Here is a 17,700-nt window from a genome sequence, read left to right as displayed (position 1 = left end):
GATTTGATTCTATCTTGTTTGAAATTGATTGCCTCTGGCTTTCGCCCGTTATGGATGCTTCTGCAGCTCCTATCAGTTGCCATTCATGATATTCAGATTTTGAATGCCCACTAATCACAAGATCACTCAACTGTTTTTCTCACCGTATTGAATTTATTTATCCAACTAACTCAAATCACTTTAAATTTATCCAACTAATTTAAATAATTTTTAAATTTATTTTTCACTAAAATAAAATTTTTACTAATTATTTATAAATTTATCAATTTTCTTATAAATAATCAATGCGAAACATTAAAGATATTCTTATCTCCCAAAAAAAAAAATTCAAATTTGAAGTTGGATGGGTGCTGATGAAAGAGTTGATAGGCGAAGGGTACATATTACCCTTCTCTTCTATTGAACGACACCACATTTTACTGGTAAATCATGTAGTTATTCAGTATAACCCTTTTGATATGTCGTTTGTGTCGGCATCCCAACGACACTCCGTTTTGTGTCCAACACCAAAGCGACGATCGAACTCCAGGATCAAAAGAATGGAGCTCAGTAATTGCCCGGGATTCTGATGGACTCGGTCCTGATTTCTAGCTTAGAAACTTCAATCACCCACTTGGAAGTCTTCAACAGCACAAGCACATAGCTAATATCCATGGGATACAGATTCCTCTGCAAGTCCCATCTTTTCTCCGCACTCTCTTCACGCCATAAAACTCTTCACCCAGCCCTTCTTCTTCGATCCCTTGATTCTCACTTGCACGAACCCCCTAATACGTTTCCTGACTTTCCCGTTTATAATATACCCAGAAGGTGGCATCTCGGCCATTCTCATGGCCACTCTGACAGCCACCACCACCGAGCCTCTGGTGCAGAGGGCGAGAAAATATTCCGGTTGGGCCTAGCTGCTGATATTGGCTTAGCTGCTGGAAAAGCTTTGACTGGGTATTTATCAGGAAGCACTGCAATTATAGCCGATGCTGCCCATTCAGCCTCCGACGTGGTAATGACCGGCATATTGGATTTGATTTAAGTTTTTTTTTTTCCTCAATTGTTTTCTTCCTTGATTTGTTCTTTAATGTAATCAAACCGTTGTATCTTTGCAGGTCCTTAGCGGGGTTGCTTTGTGGTCATTCAAAGCTGGGAATGCTCCTAGAGACAAAGAACATCCATATGGTCACTTATAATTTGTACCTACAAGCTACTCCATTGATCTAAACATGTGCATATATATTGCCTGTCTTTCAGTGCAACCGATATTTATATTTTCAGATTAAAACAAGCGTATTTTGTTATTGTTTAGGACGTTGATTTTTTAAAATCTGATTTTAGCATGGCTTTCTCTTTACACGGACCCACTTGAGTTTTCAGGGGCTCAGAGTCTACTTCTGTTTGTCCATTATAGCTATTCAGTGAAGTCTACACGAAATGGAATTCCTTCAAGTTTACCTTATCCTATTTGTATGCTGAACATGGTGATTATGACTCTAGTTTAAGTTTGTTACGATGCATTATGCCTTTCTTATTAAAGGCATTGTGGTTTCATTATGGCAGTCCGTTGGGTTAATTAGATGGTGTGATGGTTATGAACAATACATTTTTCAAGTGTGGTGAAAGTGTTATTTAGTTAGATTTATCTCAGGTTTTTGCACCAGAATGGATTTCTTTGTGTGTGCATACTTGGTTTGTTGATCTACATCTGCAAACACTTGTATTAATATAGGAGAAGAAGGAATGCTGCATAAGAAAGAAGTATGTAAACTTCTTTGTTTTCTCGATATATAGATTTTGATATCAATATATGCTGTCTTGGGTTCAAAATATTTATTTCATCGGGCAACTTTCCATTTTTCATTAATTGTCCTGTTACAGGATAATATGTTGACAAGTTTCTTTTCACTATTGAAGAGAAGTATTGTTACATTGATCCTCAAATTCAGATGCCTTTTCTCTAAGCACCTGCAGTTATTTTTATCCATTTCAGATGCTAAAGAGATGTTTCACCTCCCAATTCTTTCTATGGATAATGGATATTGAAGACGAGTTTCCTTTATTTTTTTTCTTACCAATTTGTTTCTAGAGGACTGTGAATAGCCATTCTGATTCTAGATTTTGTAATTCTTTTACTTTCCTTTTCTCTGCTCAGGGCATGGAAAGTTTGAGTCTTTAGGAGCCCTTGGAATTTCCTGCATGCTTTTGGCAACTGCTGGTGGTATTGCATGGCATGCCCTAGATCTTCTTCTTGTATGATTTTGTCCTTCTCATTTCTCCATTTCAATTGATGTTATAATTTTTAACTGATGTTTTCAAATTTGCTTCCCTCAATCCCTCAATCTTGATAGCACTAGAAGTTAAAAGGATTTTGAAATAAATTTCAATTTGTTACGTGCAGGGATTGTTGTCTGCATCTCCTGAAGCAGTAAACCATTCTCTGACTCATGAACATGTGCATAGTCAAGATGGTGGACATCATCATGGAATTGACATGGATCACCCCATCCTTGCTTTGAGCATGACTATTTTATCAATTTCTATAAAAGAAGGGTAATAGTTAATTTGTGGAAGAAATCTTGGCTAATGCTACAGATTTTTGAAGCCTCCCCATTCTCCCTGAAGTTTATTGGTGGCTTCCTGATTTGTACTCATTGCATTTCTATGATAATCCTAATTTGCTTATGTAGGTTGCTTTTCGTAGATGCCTCTGGATTAACTTGTAAAGGTTCATATGAAATAGTTGGACTTGAACAGTTGAACCTTTTTGCTATTTCTTTCTTTTTGGACTTGCATTCTTATGGGATGAATACTATATTAGTCTTTTCCCCATGAAATGGATATTTCGATTATCCCTCTATTGGCTCTTTTTTCGCTTTCACCGTTTCCTATTTCACTTTGTTTTGAACCATCAATCCTTTTATCTTTCCAACTATAAAGATTTGGATTATGACAGATTTGGGCATATCACCTTCGAGATCCTACCATTTCTGTACAACCTGTGCTATAGCCACTCCTTCCTGCAGATGACTAATCCAGTTCAGCCAGTTTAATCATACTATTGCGTGCCGATGTCTATTTTCTTTTTCTTGTGATGTATATTTCATGTCATTTGACTTGCAGGCTTTACTGGATAACAAAACAAGCTGGGGAAAAGCAAGGCAGCGGACTTATGAAAGCAAATGCATGGCACCATCGTGCAGATGCCATTTCATCTGTTGTTGCACTTATTGGGGTTGGTAAGAAGTTCTTTTGCATGCATGATAATTTTTTATTCAGTATAAGTTGGACATGAAACTAATTTCACATGAGATCTTGTGATTATTTTTTTCATATTTTGTTCTAAGGGTTATAGATGGTTAAATTCAGTAACTACTTAAAAATAAAGATTATGATTACTGTTCTTTGCTATATACTGGTAACTAGTGCAATTTCCACCTTCAATTGATCTTATATTATGTATTATTTTTGAAGGGAATTGGATTATCAAGTTTCTTCAATAATATTTGAATTCATTGATTTGTGCATGTATCCGTCGTCTGTCTTCAGGTCAAAGTTTCCATGAAGGAGTTACTTTCATCAGTTTTTATTAGAGTGTTCTCTTTATTGAAGAAGATATTGTGTGTTGAGCAAAATAGTGTCACTGTTATGGTTATCAAGTAATCCTACCCTTGTTATTTTCCCCCTTCCTCCCAGTTAATGTTTATTTTTCATTGAAGTGTTCTTAAATGATTTAATGGGGTTCAATCTTGTGAACACTAGCTTACTATGAATCTGGGACCATTACTTCAGGGGGCTCCATTCTTGGAGTTAAGTTTCTGGATCCTCTTGCTGGACTTCTTGTCTCTGGAATGATACTAAAAGCTGGACTGGAAACTGGGTATCAGAGGTATTATGTGAATTCTTCTTGGTATATGTTCCAGTTCCATTTTGCTCCTTATGTGCCTCTGTTTGTAACCTTCTTTTGAACTTATGATTGAGTTTTCCATAAATATTTTAAATATGAATAATGGTCATATAGATTTGAGTATAGGGTCAGATTGATCTGTCTTATGTTGAAGCCTTCTTGTTGCATAAAGATGCTTGGTCATATTAGCTGTATCATTTGGGCATTCACTTTATGGAGCTTAGCCTATGGAATATCAGGCTGCTATTAATTTTTGAAATTGAAAGAATGATATGACTGCTGTGAGTGGCTGCCAAGAATTCTCTGCTTTTTGTCACTGGTCTGTTTTAATGTGAGTTAGTCACTCAATTTTGTTAGTGTTCTCATTAGCATAAGATGGAGATTTCTCCATGACATGATTCTCCTTGTTGACTCCTTCTTACATGCCAAACAGTGTCTTGGAATTAGTTGATGCTGCAATTCCAGCAGAACATTTGAATCCTATAAAGCAAACAATACTACAAGTTGAAGGTGTTAAGGTTGGTTTCATGAATTTTGTCATCCAAATATTTCTTTGCAAAATCTTATGATTTAGTAGTACATTCTTCACTTGTTAACTCTCATATAGTTTCACAGAGGGTTTTCAGTTTGCCAACATAGTTAGATTATGTTGGGAACTTAATTATAAGAATTTGCTGCTGGGTATGGATTACCTTGAAAATGAATTTCCATTCTTGCTTTATAAGTAGACATGGCTAGGGTTCAGTTTGGAACCAGAATCAGTCAAAACCGGATTGCCCAAACTGGGTTGAATTGGACCAGAACTGGCCGGTTCAGTTCTGAGCCAAATATTATTAAGGGAAAATCTTATCAATTCCAACCAAATATTAAAAAAGAAATTCAATCATTAGATGTGAACAAAACTGGAATGGAACTGGAACCGGAACCATGGGGTGCTGGTTCCGATCCCTCTGAACTGATGGTCCAGACCTGGAACTGGCCCTTGTCCACTTCTATTTATAGGTTGACAATTTTGTGCAGTCTTTTGAACCTCAAGCTAATTAGTTCATATGGCATTTATGTTCAATGCCCATAGTGGGTAGATTTGCAGTAGCTCTTGTTCACAAAGAATGGATAGCAAGATGTGATCCTAGCTGCTTAGTGCTAACAAAATAATAGCACAGTTCAGTCCACAGAATTGTTTACTTGGTTAGGCGTCCAGTTGGGAAGAGGCAGAGACAGAGATTTATCCAGTTTTCATCAGAAGCTTTGTGGCACAACAACACCTTCTATCCAGTGCATAAATAGGAATTTATATTGAGTGCTTGTTACCATGGGTGTGAGTATGTAATAATTCATAGCTGTGACTGTAAATTTATTCCGGCAAAAGCCTTCATAACATAATGCTTTTTCAAGCTTGTGTATGTTTTTCTCCTCATGTTTCATTCATGTGTGCCAGCATGGATGCTCACAAGTCACATGCATATACTGTTATTGGCAGTCATAAAGAAAATCTTATTAGGCTAATTGCTTGCTGAACTAGTTTCAGTGGACGGTCATGGAAGTAAAACCTTAAATTCAGGTTAAATTGCAGGCTAAGTTTCAAAGATGGTTTTAGAGATTTCACAAATGTAGTAAATAAGATATAGAGCTGCCGCTCTACCCGTTTTATTCCAGAAAAGCTGATGCCTTAATGTAGATGTTGAGTTTTTTTTTCCCTCTTCAAATACTTATTGTCTTATTCTCATATTCTTACCATTTAGTAATTATTGCCATTAATGGGGCCAGACCTATTAATGAATCATCAAATGTTTAAGCAGGTCTTTGTACCTGGTGTTCTGGCTAAAGAACATTTTGCAATTATTCACAGGGATGCCATCGCTTGAGAGGGAGGCGAGCTGGTTCAAATTTACACCTTGATGTACATATTGAGGTTGGTTTGCTTATTAAGTCATTTGATGTTTGTGCAGCCTATTTCCATACATGCGCACAGTTATGAAAATACTGGTTAGATGCATAGTTTCTCTTCTGCGTGATTTATTCTTGACTTCTGAATCACAGGTTGATCCTTTATCTAGTGTTAGTGCTGCCCACGGAATTGGTGAAAAGGTTCGACAGGAAATTCACAAGTCTTATCCTGAAATAGCTGAAGTCTTCATACACATAGGTATGGCACTCGTTTTCACAATCTTCTAAAAGATTATGTAAAATAAGTTTTAACATAATCAGTTTCCGAGATTCTTTTGTTGAAGTTAGAATTTTAAAGATTCATTATATTAGATTTATCCATTGCATTGCATGGCCATTCATTAGCTTTTGCTTAATAGTTATTCTACTTAATAGATTTTCAAGGAGCAGGACGACGGCCAATCAAAAAGATATAGAAGACTTGATAGGAAAGGGCTGAATGAGAATTGTCTGATCTGATCAGTTTTTTATCCAAATCCCATATGTGAATTATCTTACATTGATTACCTCAACTTACCCTATTCTTGCTTGCTATGACCGATATATGATGTTGGGTATGGGAACTCAGATTATTACCATATATCCTTCACAGTGAACCTTTCTGCTTGGGGACCATCGTGGCCTGATCTATTAAAAAGCCAATCTTGAGTCAGGGGTTTGTCTCCAGATTGATCTGGACAGACAAGCTTGACTCTAAGGTGGGACAGTCTTGAGAGTAGTAAATACTTGTATTTTGTATATTATTTATTATATTGGCAGATCTGTGTGAAGATCTCTGCTCAGCCTGGAGTTTGAACAGGTCTACCTCACATAGAAGGCATAATTACTAGGGGTGTAAATGAATCGTCCCGAGTTGAGCTTTGAAGAGCTCAAGTTTGGTTCGTTAAAATTTTTTTGAGCTCAAGTCGAGAATTAATAAGTTCAAGCTTGACTTCTTTAGCAAACGAGGTTAGACGAGTTAAGCTTTCATTGAACTTAGTCTCGTTTAATTTATTTACATGTATAATGAGAGTTAGTTTAGAACTAAATAATTTTAATTAAATAAATATATTCACAAACTTCTAAAGAACGGGGCCTTAAAATAGAGTTGAACTTTAGAAAACTTAAATTTGGCTCATGAAAATACATACAGGGTTTGAGTTTAGTTCTCTTATGATATTACTCTCAATTTGCTTAATGAGATTGTTCGTGAGCCTGCTCATGAATTCGAAAACGAGTTTACGAGTCGAACTCATGAGTCTTAACGAGCCGAATACTATGGAACTCAAGCTTGACTCATTTACTAAACAAGCCTAAAAATAAAGCTCGAGTTTGACTCGTTTAGAAATCAAGTCAAGACTAGTTGAGCTTTTATCGAATCGAATTTCGAGTAGTTCATGGATAATTTGGTTCATTTACACCTCTAGTGATTACTTGTCTTCCATCTGGTTTTCCAAGTTATGGCTAATTCCACTAATTGTAATTCCTTTGTCATTGTTATATTTGAAATAAGCAAATGCTCTCTTGTCGTGTGTTTGAGTAGCAGCTAAATATCGATTTTTATCTTATTTTGCATTCATGTCTTCACTTATTACAGACACGCCAGTGGCCAAATACTCATGTCCTATTTTTTTTACCTATATGGATGCAGATCCTGCATTTTTACACTTCTCTCCCAGTGTGATGGGCTGGCAAGATAATATAGATAGTACTACAAATAACAGAAATGTTTCTTTGGAAGACGAAGACGTTGAATTGATTGTTTCGAACATTTTCTTATCAAGGTTTCCTGAGGTATTTCTTCTTGCATCTCTTCTTTTTACTGGCAAATTTGGCTTAAACTGTGCTCATGTATGAAAAATGTCATGGATGGCAGAATCTATGACGTAAATGAAAACTTAGGTCCTATGTCTAACCATGATTTGTGGAATGAAACCTCAAAATTTGTCTAATGCTCTCTGCTTTTGCCCTTCTTTTGGGTGGCTGACACTCATTGAACAACTTATATTTAATTATATATAATATAATGTGGAAAAAGAAATTTAGTTATCTGACCGTGATAAAATTTGAATTTTGCTATAACTTAAACTGCTGGGTTGTCCCCAAGTATCATCCTTGGCAGGAAATCAGTGTATCAAGTGACTATTATAGTGATGAACAGGTTAATAATTAGAGAATCGGATTATGCTTGATAATAAGCTTCCAGTTTTATCATTTGGGAATCATGCAATTGCAACGGGCTGGCATCGAAGTGTTGAGCTAAATATTATTAGATAATTAGTATTTAGTAGTTCCAGTTTCCCAATATTAGTTGTTGAGCCTTCTCATGTTTCTTATAAACAAAAGACTCTTCTGAGTTATAGAAAATGGAGGTTGAGCGCATTACACGCCACTTTTTGCAAGGCAAGATATTGCTGGAAGTTGAGGTTTCCATGCCCCCTAACATATTGATACGGTATGTAATCCAACAACAATGAATTTGCTCATGCTATGTTGTGTGTTTGGCCGTGGTGTTTGATATTGTTATGCTCCTTCAATCAGGGATGCGATGGAAGTGGCAGAAGCGGCAGAAAAGTTAATCTTGAGGGCAGCCTCAGATGTCATTCAAGTGAGCATTCAGCTAAGATTGGGACGGCCAATTTCCAAGTTTGGCTGTGTGAAATGTGAGTAATGAGTAAAGCAACACTGAGGGTAGCTGCAATACTAGTTCTCATGTAACTGTAAAAGCATATACACGTTTTGAATAAACTTTTCCCAGTCCCAGGCCTGGCATATGGGATATAGAATAATGGGTTAGCTGCAATGCCAATTCCAGTTTTCTTTCAGAAAAACAAAGAAGCTGCAGTTCCAGTTTTTAATGACGGAGCCACTTGAGATGTATTTTGTTTTCTGGGGAATACTTGAGATGCATATTGCGAGGCTTTATTAAGGACACTTTACTGAGTACAAGTACCAACTGTGCTCGAGGGTTGAACATTCTCTTTTCTTGAAGTACTGGTTTCTCACAAGCTATTTCAGTTTCAATGGATTAGTTGTCAAAACCAAATATGTTGTATTTGATATTTACAATTTTTATTAACTATTAAAACAATCTCTAACGCAGCATCAAATTCCATTTTTGCGTTGGAGTTGTCTTCCAGAACACCATAATGCAGCGTGATTTTTATGTTTTGCTACACTGTCACCCTTTCTTTCATAAACTTTTTATTATTAGTATGTAAGCAATTTAGAGTGAATGAAAAAGATTCATCAAATTTTTTTTTCAATTTTTGTTTTTGATTCGATGATGTATAATTTTCTAATTATTTTCATTTAAATGAATTGAAAATGATGATAAATTTAAAGATGGTACCATGATTAGAATTGTTTAACTTAGAGAATATACGACAAGAGTTTTGGTTTGGAATTATTTTTTTTAGAGTTACTATTTTTGAACTTCTTAGCCTTTTTTTATTATGCTCGAAATATGGTCAAATTTGAATCACTTTTTGTAGTTTGGATCTTGCATGACTAAACTTTTAGCTAGATCTTGAAGTTAAATATTGAAGAATATTACTAACTTATGGTAAGTCGTAGATGTTGGCATTCTAATATAGTGACATGAAATCTTAAATAATAATTAAACCAACAGTATCTCTCAAACTTCGGATGATATGCATTCCTATCCCAATATTTTTCAATAAAGAGAGATGAAATCTTAAACAATAATTAAACCAATTTATCATGAATCCATTGATTTCTGCCGCTTTCGTTATTGCTGCTGGGTTGGCCGTTGGGCTTGCTTCTATTGGACCTAGGGTTGGTCAAGATACTGCCGCGGGCCAAGCTGTAGAAGGTATTGCAAGACAACCCGAGGCGGAGGGAAAAATACGAGGTATTTTATTGCTTAGTCTGGCTTTTATGGAAGCTTTAACGATTTATGGACTGGTATTTCCGTGCTAAAGAGCGTGGAGGTTTGAGTCCTCTTCAAGGCATAATATTGAGAATACCCATTGAATGAGCAATTCAATGAGAGATCTCGGATTGAATCGATATTGATATACCGATTCGATCCGAGATCTTGAAATTGGAATAAGTTCGGCAGTGGATCACGAAATCTTGGTGATCTTCTCTATCTAATGAATGGGGAGTCCACCCTATCCTCACACTTTCGAATGGTATGCAACTCTATCCTCACATTTTTCAATAAAGTTCGATAAAATCTTAAATAATAATTAAACCAATAGTATTCTGATAGATTTTATCTTAAAATTGACCGTTTGATAAATTTTATTCCAATCTTCACATTTGAATGGTATGCAACCCTCCCATAATTTTCAATAAAATCGGATGAAATTTTAAACAATAATTAAACCAACCAGTATTCTGACAAATTTTATCTCGATTTTCTCCTTTGGATGATATGAATCTCTATCCCCATAATTTTTTATTACATAATGTATTTTTTTAAACTGTAAACATAAACCATATTATTTAGTTTCTCTTGAATTCGAGTAAAAAAAAATTTCTACAAATTATTACTTAAAGTCGATTTTTATGCATCATCTTTTTCAGATATTGATGATTATATTTTAGATGATAATGAGTTTGAAGTAGAAGAACAAGCAGTTAATCAATAAATTCCTAGAAATAAGATAGTTTTGCAGCAATTATAAGATCAACACTGAGTTTTTAGAAATAGCTCTGTTTCAGGTTATTTAATAATCAATCGAGATCGTGAAGCGGCTTATTATAATTTATTTCTAAATTATTTTTAAGATAATCTACGCTTGTCGACGATATAAAATATTTTGAAATTTATTCTTTTATATTATCGCCGGTAAATATTATCGGTAATTATGTGAAAATTGTGGAGTTACACTACAATTAAAAATGAAAAGAGATTTTATTGAGCTATAGTTGAAATATTTAGTGAGTAACACCTAAAATCACCAATAGGATGTTGCAAGGCTTGTCAATATTGATGAACATCGAGACTATCCAAAAATATGGTAATTATATGCATTGATAATGGAAAATTACTCTACTGCATGGACTGACCATCATAGTAGATAGCCATTTTAGAAATTGTAATTGAGTATGACCTTTGAATATAGCTTGCATATTTTGAAACGTCTTATTCCAATAATGATATTAGTTTTTTAAAGCCATCTCGAACTTACCGAAGATATTGCTTTTCTAATTCATTATGTTATTTAAAAAAAATATAATACAAGTTATTATTTTACTGATAATATATGATATTAGTTTTTTAAAGCCATCTCGAACTTACCGAAGATATTGCTTTTCTAACTTATTATATTATTTAAAAAATATATAATACAAGCTATTAAAAAAAATATAATACAAATTATTGTTTTGCTGATAGTATATATTTGAAGTGGTAAATTATTGTGTAAACTAATAATCTTTTATATTGCAGTTTACAGTATTATTTTTCAAAATTAAAATGATGATTTCTACTTCGAAGGACCTCAAAGTTTGATTATTTGTTAAAAAATTTGAAATATAAGATAAATTTCCTTTTAGCATTAGAAAGAATTTTTAGAATATAAACAAGCTTTTTTAAGGAATTTAGTGAAAATTTGAATTTTTCTTCCACATAACATTAAAAATGCAAAAAGAAAAGAAAGAAAAAACGAAAGAAAGCCAGATGATCAGATAATTGTAGTCTGATTTTTTAGTCGACATTATATTTCCGACAAGTTTATCATCACATCATTGGCTTTCTTCCAAAATGCCACAACGAACCAGAGTAACAAAATATCAAAAAATTAAAAGAAAAATGGAAGCTGGAGAATGAGTAGAAAGCTCAGAAGGATCCATTGGTGATTTTCTAATCACAAAGGAATTGATTCCCTCATAAAATAGGTAGTTTTCAACATCACTGCCTTTCTTTCTCATCCCCATAAACAAAAAACCTAATTATCAGAAACGAAAGAGAAGAAGTCGAGACGGAGATGAAATTCATTAAGTGATGCGAGGGGCAAAAAGACCTTCCTGCTTCCGCACCGGCTTGCAGCTCTTACCGCTCCCAATCACATTTATATAGGCTTGAAATTGAAAAAAGCCACTCCAGTTAGGGTTAGGGTCTGGAGGCGACTTTGTATCGAAATTACTACAACACCCTTGGGCTTCTGGAACTTGATCCAGATCTATTGCGGGATTTAACAACGGTGTCTGAACCAGTGGTCCATTCTTAGGCTTTTATTACAATCTAAAATTGAAGTTTTGGTTCAATTTAATCTTTTTTTTTTTTTAAATTCATGATGAACTTAGCACATTATTAATAAATAATAAAATAGTATTGTTTAAATTTTTAATAATAAAATTTTCATTTTATGTTTTAATGTTAAAAAATTATTTTTGTAATTATAATAATAAAATCATTTAATATAAAATACAAAATAATTATTTAATTATTAAAAAACCCTTCATTTTTAAAAATATTACATAAAATCTCTTAAACTATTTTTCAATTAATGTAACCGATAATACTACATGTAAAAATATGAAATTATAAAAATAGAAAAATATTATATATAATATTAATAACATTCTCTCTATTACATATATGATATATGGCTTTACTAAGTTTTTTTTTTTTTCTTTTCAAGATCTCTTTATCATAAGGAGAAATAGTATTCTAAATATTTTTTTATGTTTGGTGCCAACCGAAAAATAAAGTTGTATTATAATTGATTATACTTTTTATAAAAAAAATTTTAATGCTCAAATCATTAAATATGTAAATAAAAGTGAAAAAATAAAATTATTTAAATTGAGTAGAATAAGAATTGCGTACATTTGTTTTTGTAATCCCTTTTCTTTTTATATCTTAAAAATATAGAGATAAATATAATTTTTTTTATATGATAAGAGATATCATCAGTTATATATTAGTAATTTCATAATTATAAGCATGATGAAATACGTTGGATTATGCTTGATAATAATGATTTTGTGTCGAGACTCGACTTGAAAAGAGTGAGTCTTGATGATAAATCAGATATTAAATTGTTTTGGTCTTTCTTTCGAATGGACTGTATCATTTATCAAATCCTTCGTATTCTCTTATGACAACTCATAATTTCGGATATCTACCATATCCATGTTGCTTTTAATTTTTAATTTTTTTTATATTTTTTCACATACCTTGCCCTATGATAATTTTTAAAAGAAATCAAAAAATTAAAGATTAAAAATTTTATGATAACAAATTAAAAATGATATATTAAAGTGTGGCAACATCCAAAATTGAGTGAATTGCTAAAATTCCCATTTTGGATTTTATAGAATTTGTCCAAATTCTCAAACTTCAGCAACAATTAAGGAAAAAGATACGTTAACTAATCCGAACAGGAAATTGACCTGAGTCGACAATTCAATAAATAGGTGATACCTCCATAAATGGGTTAAGCGGCAGTAGCTCTTTAGATCTCTGCTCTGTCGACCCGCAGCTCTAGGGTTTTGTCAATGGATCTAGGCCTTTGTTTTGTTTAGTTTATGTTGTAATAATTTTTAAATGTGCTCTTACTATGATATCTTTTGAATTTTTTTTTAAAATGTACTTTTTTAATAATAAGATTAATTAAACTCTTAATTGGGCAAAAAATAAAATATAAAGTTTATCTGAGATAAACGATTACATTTGAAAAAATTATCTAAAATAAACTTTCTACTCAAAATATAAACTCCTAATTCTCTTATCTTTTAACAGAAGAAAAAAAAAAAACAGATTGAAAATTCTAAATAACAGGAGATATGATATGTATGATTCCTTGAACATAAAGGGGAGCAAAAAAAAAAAAAAACCTTGTAGAATGCTCACTCTCTATAATAACTCTAAAAAAACTAATATACTTATTACAGTGTAATTATAGAGAATGTATCAAAAACCATCAACAACATTGTATCATAAGACACGTTACAAAGTGAGAGAATGTGGGTAAGATGTTTCATAAGCTTTATTGACAGATTCTGTTACTATAAATTTTGTGTCAAATCGAGAGAAAAAAAATTCCAATGAATCTGGCTGATATGGGAGATAAATTGGTGCTAAAAATTGGATTCCCAAGAAGAAGAATTAGATTTTTATCTATTATTATTAGGGTAAAATCATAAATGCCACAATCTTACACACAATTATAATACCATTAAGTTAAATTTTATTAGTAATTTTAAATATAATTTTAATCAAAGTTTGAGTTTAAGGCTCAATTCTATTAGATGATAGAATGTAAATTTATCACGTAAGGTTTTGTACTATATTCAAATTGGTAATATAAATTTATAGTTTCTTATCCAAACACAAATGCATCTTCAAGAACATGATAATCGAATGATTTGAGGGAAAAAGAACAAAGAAAAAATGATTATTAAACCTGAGTATAATGCAAAACAAACAAGCTTATTCAATTATACAGAGCCTCCATGGCAGTGGCTAAGTGGGGATGCAACCTTCTAAGCCCATTATCCATCTTTCTTCATTACCAAAATGTTAAGCCCAAATCCCCACATATGGCCATGCAATGAATCAAACATCCCACATGCGTTTCTCCAACGCTGATTCCCCAAGTGAGAGCTGTTGCTGAAAGTGATTCATCATTGGCATTCTGTGCTGCTGGCTAATTGCTTCCATTTCCAGGCTCTGCTGCTGCTGCTGTTGCTGATGATCAAGCAAATTTCCTGTCCTAGAACCTCCAATGCCCATAAAATCACGAGTCATCCTGTCACCACCTTCACCACCACTCCCACCGAACCTTGATGGTCCACTTAGGTTCCTCTCCATTCCAGATCTTCCATGTATCAAGCTTGAACTACCACTATCTTCATGTTCCATGCTTTTCATGAAACCTGGGTTTTGTTCGGTGCCCATGAACATAGTACTGAACATTCCCATATCATTCATGCCTGAACTACCTGTAGCAGTTTCAAAAAACTGTGACATTTCTTGTGGGCCTTTCTGCAAGTGCTGGTTATTATTATTGAATCCTCCAGCGTTGATTCCGACCATGCTTGTTTGTTCAGGTTGTGATGGGAAGTGATCATACGAGGTGGCGCCATGCTGCTGAACCCCAACATAAGATGGTGGTCTTATAGAAGAGATCTGGTCAGGACCAGCCATGCTACTTGCAAAGCTCTTCTGCATCATAGGAGAGTTGATACTGTTACTAGCAGTTGCACCCATTTGTGCTGCCTTTTGCAACAAGGCTGTTGCCGACATGTGAGCCGAGCCTGAAATTTGGCACCCATTTTTCCCATCTTGGAGATAACTGTACCCAGATGAACTATTGGAACTGAGCTGGAGGCTAGAAGAAGCCGAAGAAATGCTTCTTGGACCGCCAAAGAGAGTGCCGGAGCTGCTCGAAAACATTCCTCCTCCAGCTGCCATGTTCATGGACTTGAATGGAATTGGGACGAGCTCTTGAGGAAGGGATTTGAGAGGGTTCTTGGGATCAAAGCTGTTGAAATCTGATATCCCAATAGATGTGCTGTTGGCGTTGGTACTGGTTAAGGGCATTGAGGACATGATATCAGGCATTTGGGTCTGCAAGTTGGATCCCATGTTAGACATTAGTCCTTGGTTAACTTTGTTGTTTTCTTCTGCCAATGCGTCACAAAAAGCTCTGTGGGTGATGAAGCTATCTCTTCTGCATGATTGTAATAAGTAGGGTCACATTAGGATTAGGTGATAATGGGGATAAAATAATGATAAAAAAGACTATATGGTCTGCAATGAATTTAGAGGCCAGAGATTAATTTAATAACTTGAATGTTCAAATTCTAAAAGGGTCTATGTCAAAAAGGAAACATGGAAAGTGTATCAATTTGTCGGCCATTTTATAGCATATCTTCAAATGTAGAAAGCGACAATAATTACAATTTTTTCTTTTAGTATAATTTCTTAATGATGAAACCTGTATGCTGCAATAAATCATCTTTGTGCCAGTTTCTGCTGCATGGAGCATTAATGGCTTTCTTCTTCGTAATAATATGTGTGGTCTAATCATAATCAACGAGACGAATACCTGGAAAAGATGGTTCCACAATCACATTTGTATTCCCTCGTACCACAGGTCTTCTGATGAGCCTTCCAATCAGATTGAACTGCATATTTCTTGGAGCACTTGTCGCATTTCCATTTCTTCTCGCCATGTTTACGGCTAAAATGCTTCTTAATTCCTGTTAGGTCTCCTAGTGCACGAGCTGGATTGTGGTGAACGCATGTTGGCTCAGGGCATATGTACACTCGTTTCTTCACTTCTGTAGTAGTTCTTTGCCTAAGCTTCCATGGAAGGTTATGGCCTCTCCTATGCAGTTGCAGGTTTTGGTCCCTCTGAAACCCTTTGTTGCATATTTCACACACGAACCGGTTCGTTGCCATAAGCGTTGTTGGTGATAAAGCAATAACTTCAGCATTAGGATCTGATCACATACCCATAAATATATGCATCATTTTCAAACAAATATTAGAAAAATTCCTTGAAATGGTGCTTTGAATTTTTAAAATAAATGACTTGTTTTTGTTGTAAAGTAACATCATGGCTGTATTGCATGGCAGAAGACAGTGGGAAACAAGAGAAGACCGATAAAAAGTGGAGTCAAGCAAACAGTTCTTAGCAATTATTGTAATCTCAATCCAATAATTGAGCTTTTCAATTCACATAATTAACAATTATTTTTTTCTTCCAAGGAAAAAAAAAAACAAAAGAATCGGCTTTTACTTGCAGACGAAGATGAAGCCAACTTAAACATCCACTTTCTCTTTTCTTGTCTCTTCTCTAAAATTTTACTGCTAATACGCTAAAGAAATTAAGCAAATATCCTCTAGAACGAACCTGGAGTTCCTGGTAGATTTCTTTTTTTCTTGATGGGCTGTTGCTGTTGCTGCTGAGAAGTAGAGTCATTGCTATTAGTAGCACCAGAATTGGAACCATGGAAGTGATTCTGCAGCTGCAGCTGCTGCTTTTCTTGAAGCTGCTGAACTTCTTCTCCAGTATTACCTGAAGAGAAGCTTCCTTCATCACCTGTGATATTTGACATTTGAAACTGAAAAGAATGAGATAATTATAGCAACTTAGTTTGTTTCTTTCCAAGACTTTTTCTCGTTGTTGGTGATCTCTGACTAAAAGGGAGGAGTTGTTTTTTGGTGAACATGAAATCAGGATTATGCTCTCACTGGAGGAAGACAAAAACCCTGGGAATTCTCCTTCATTTCTGGGGAGGAAAAGGCTAGGCTACCTGTTTCCTACTGTAATACTGACTTTGGAACCTGCTTTCTTTGGCCTTACATACTTATATATAGTGTTCATGGGAGACCATTTGTAAATGTCCCCCAACTTGCAGGGTAGTTATGTAATTCAACTTCTATTCTCCATCACAACTTGCTGTGCATCCCATAAACTTTCTGAATTAAACCAATCATTATCAGTAATTTAAATCTATAACAATTAATCTCCTGTCTTCTTTTACTTTTTCAATTTCTCTAAATAATATTTATATTTTTTATTTAATGAAAAAATTCAATATTTTAGCCTCTTATATTTTAATTTTATCAAATTGAAAAGTTTCATTCATATGGTTTTTTTTATTAATTTTATGGTCATTATAAAAAAATATCCTTATAATATATTAAGTTTAAAAAAATTAAGTAATGAATTATCGATTAGAGTTGCGGTTTCATCCATAAAAAAAACACTCGAATATTGTAACATCTAATTTTTTATCAAGATTCACACTCTTCTTGATAGAACAAAATTTCACAGAAAGTTATCATTAATAAATATAATGTAGCAGATCACATTACACCGATAATCGTGAGATCTTTTATTCATTGACCGATGCGAATCAAATTTTTAAAAAATTAAATAACTAAT

The 17,700-nt window shown here is 34.0% G+C and overlaps 2 protein-coding genes and 2 non-coding genes across 5 annotated transcripts; 1 reads left to right on the top strand and 3 right to left on the bottom strand.

Annotated features, from left to right (window-relative positions):
• The first annotated feature begins 321 nt into the window (after positions 1-321).
• On the top strand, positions 322-8,997 carry LOC110615202 (metal tolerance protein 2). Of its 2 annotated transcripts, none has more exons than XM_021756957.2 (12): positions 322-1,000; positions 1,104-1,173; positions 2,144-2,241; positions 2,390-2,541; positions 3,112-3,227; positions 3,781-3,877; positions 4,329-4,413; positions 5,745-5,807; positions 5,936-6,041; positions 7,473-7,615; positions 8,168-8,276; positions 8,363-8,997. In XM_021756957.2, the coding sequence occupies exons 1-11, from the start codon at positions 653-655 to the stop codon at positions 8,270-8,272; spliced, it is 1,383 nt and encodes a 460-aa protein (XP_021612649.1). In that variant the 5' UTR covers positions 322-652; the 3' UTR covers positions 8,273-8,276; positions 8,363-8,997. The 2 variants fall into 2 exon arrangements, with proteins under 2 accessions (XP_021612649.1, XP_021612648.1); XM_021756956.2 differs by having other exon boundaries at positions 327-1,000; positions 8,185-8,276.
• A 2,475-nt stretch (positions 8,998-11,472) lies between these two features.
• Positions 11,473-11,545, bottom strand: LOC122723760. Its single transcript, XR_006350900.1, has one exon. It is a non-coding gene; the product is annotated as a small nucleolar RNA Z155 (small nucleolar RNA).
• Positions 11,546-11,625: 80 nt separating this feature from the next.
• LOC122723756 lies at positions 11,626-11,718 on the bottom strand. The gene has a single exon (XR_006350896.1). It is a non-coding gene; the product is annotated as a small nucleolar RNA R41 (small nucleolar RNA).
• A 2,448-nt stretch (positions 11,719-14,166) lies between these two features.
• LOC110615054 (zinc finger protein GAI-ASSOCIATED FACTOR 1) lies at positions 14,167-17,090 on the bottom strand. Its single transcript, XM_021756757.2, has 3 exons — positions 16,663-17,090; positions 15,853-16,249; positions 14,167-15,474 (listed from the first exon to the last, which is right to left on the bottom strand). Exons 1-3 carry the CDS (start codon positions 16,865-16,867, stop codon positions 14,358-14,360), a joined length of 1,719 nt encoding a protein of 572 aa, XP_021612449.1. The 5' UTR covers positions 16,868-17,090; the 3' UTR covers positions 14,167-14,357.
• Between the last annotated feature and the right edge of the window lie 610 nt (positions 17,091-17,700).

This window comes from Manihot esculenta, chromosome 5 (assembly GCF_001659605.2).
Source record: "Manihot esculenta cultivar AM560-2 chromosome 5, M.esculenta_v8, whole genome shotgun sequence".
NCBI classification, from domain to species: domain Eukaryota; kingdom Viridiplantae; phylum Streptophyta; class Magnoliopsida; order Malpighiales; family Euphorbiaceae; genus Manihot; species Manihot esculenta.
Note: the sequence above shows the minus strand (reverse complement) of the source record. Positions and strands in the feature narration are given on the sequence as shown.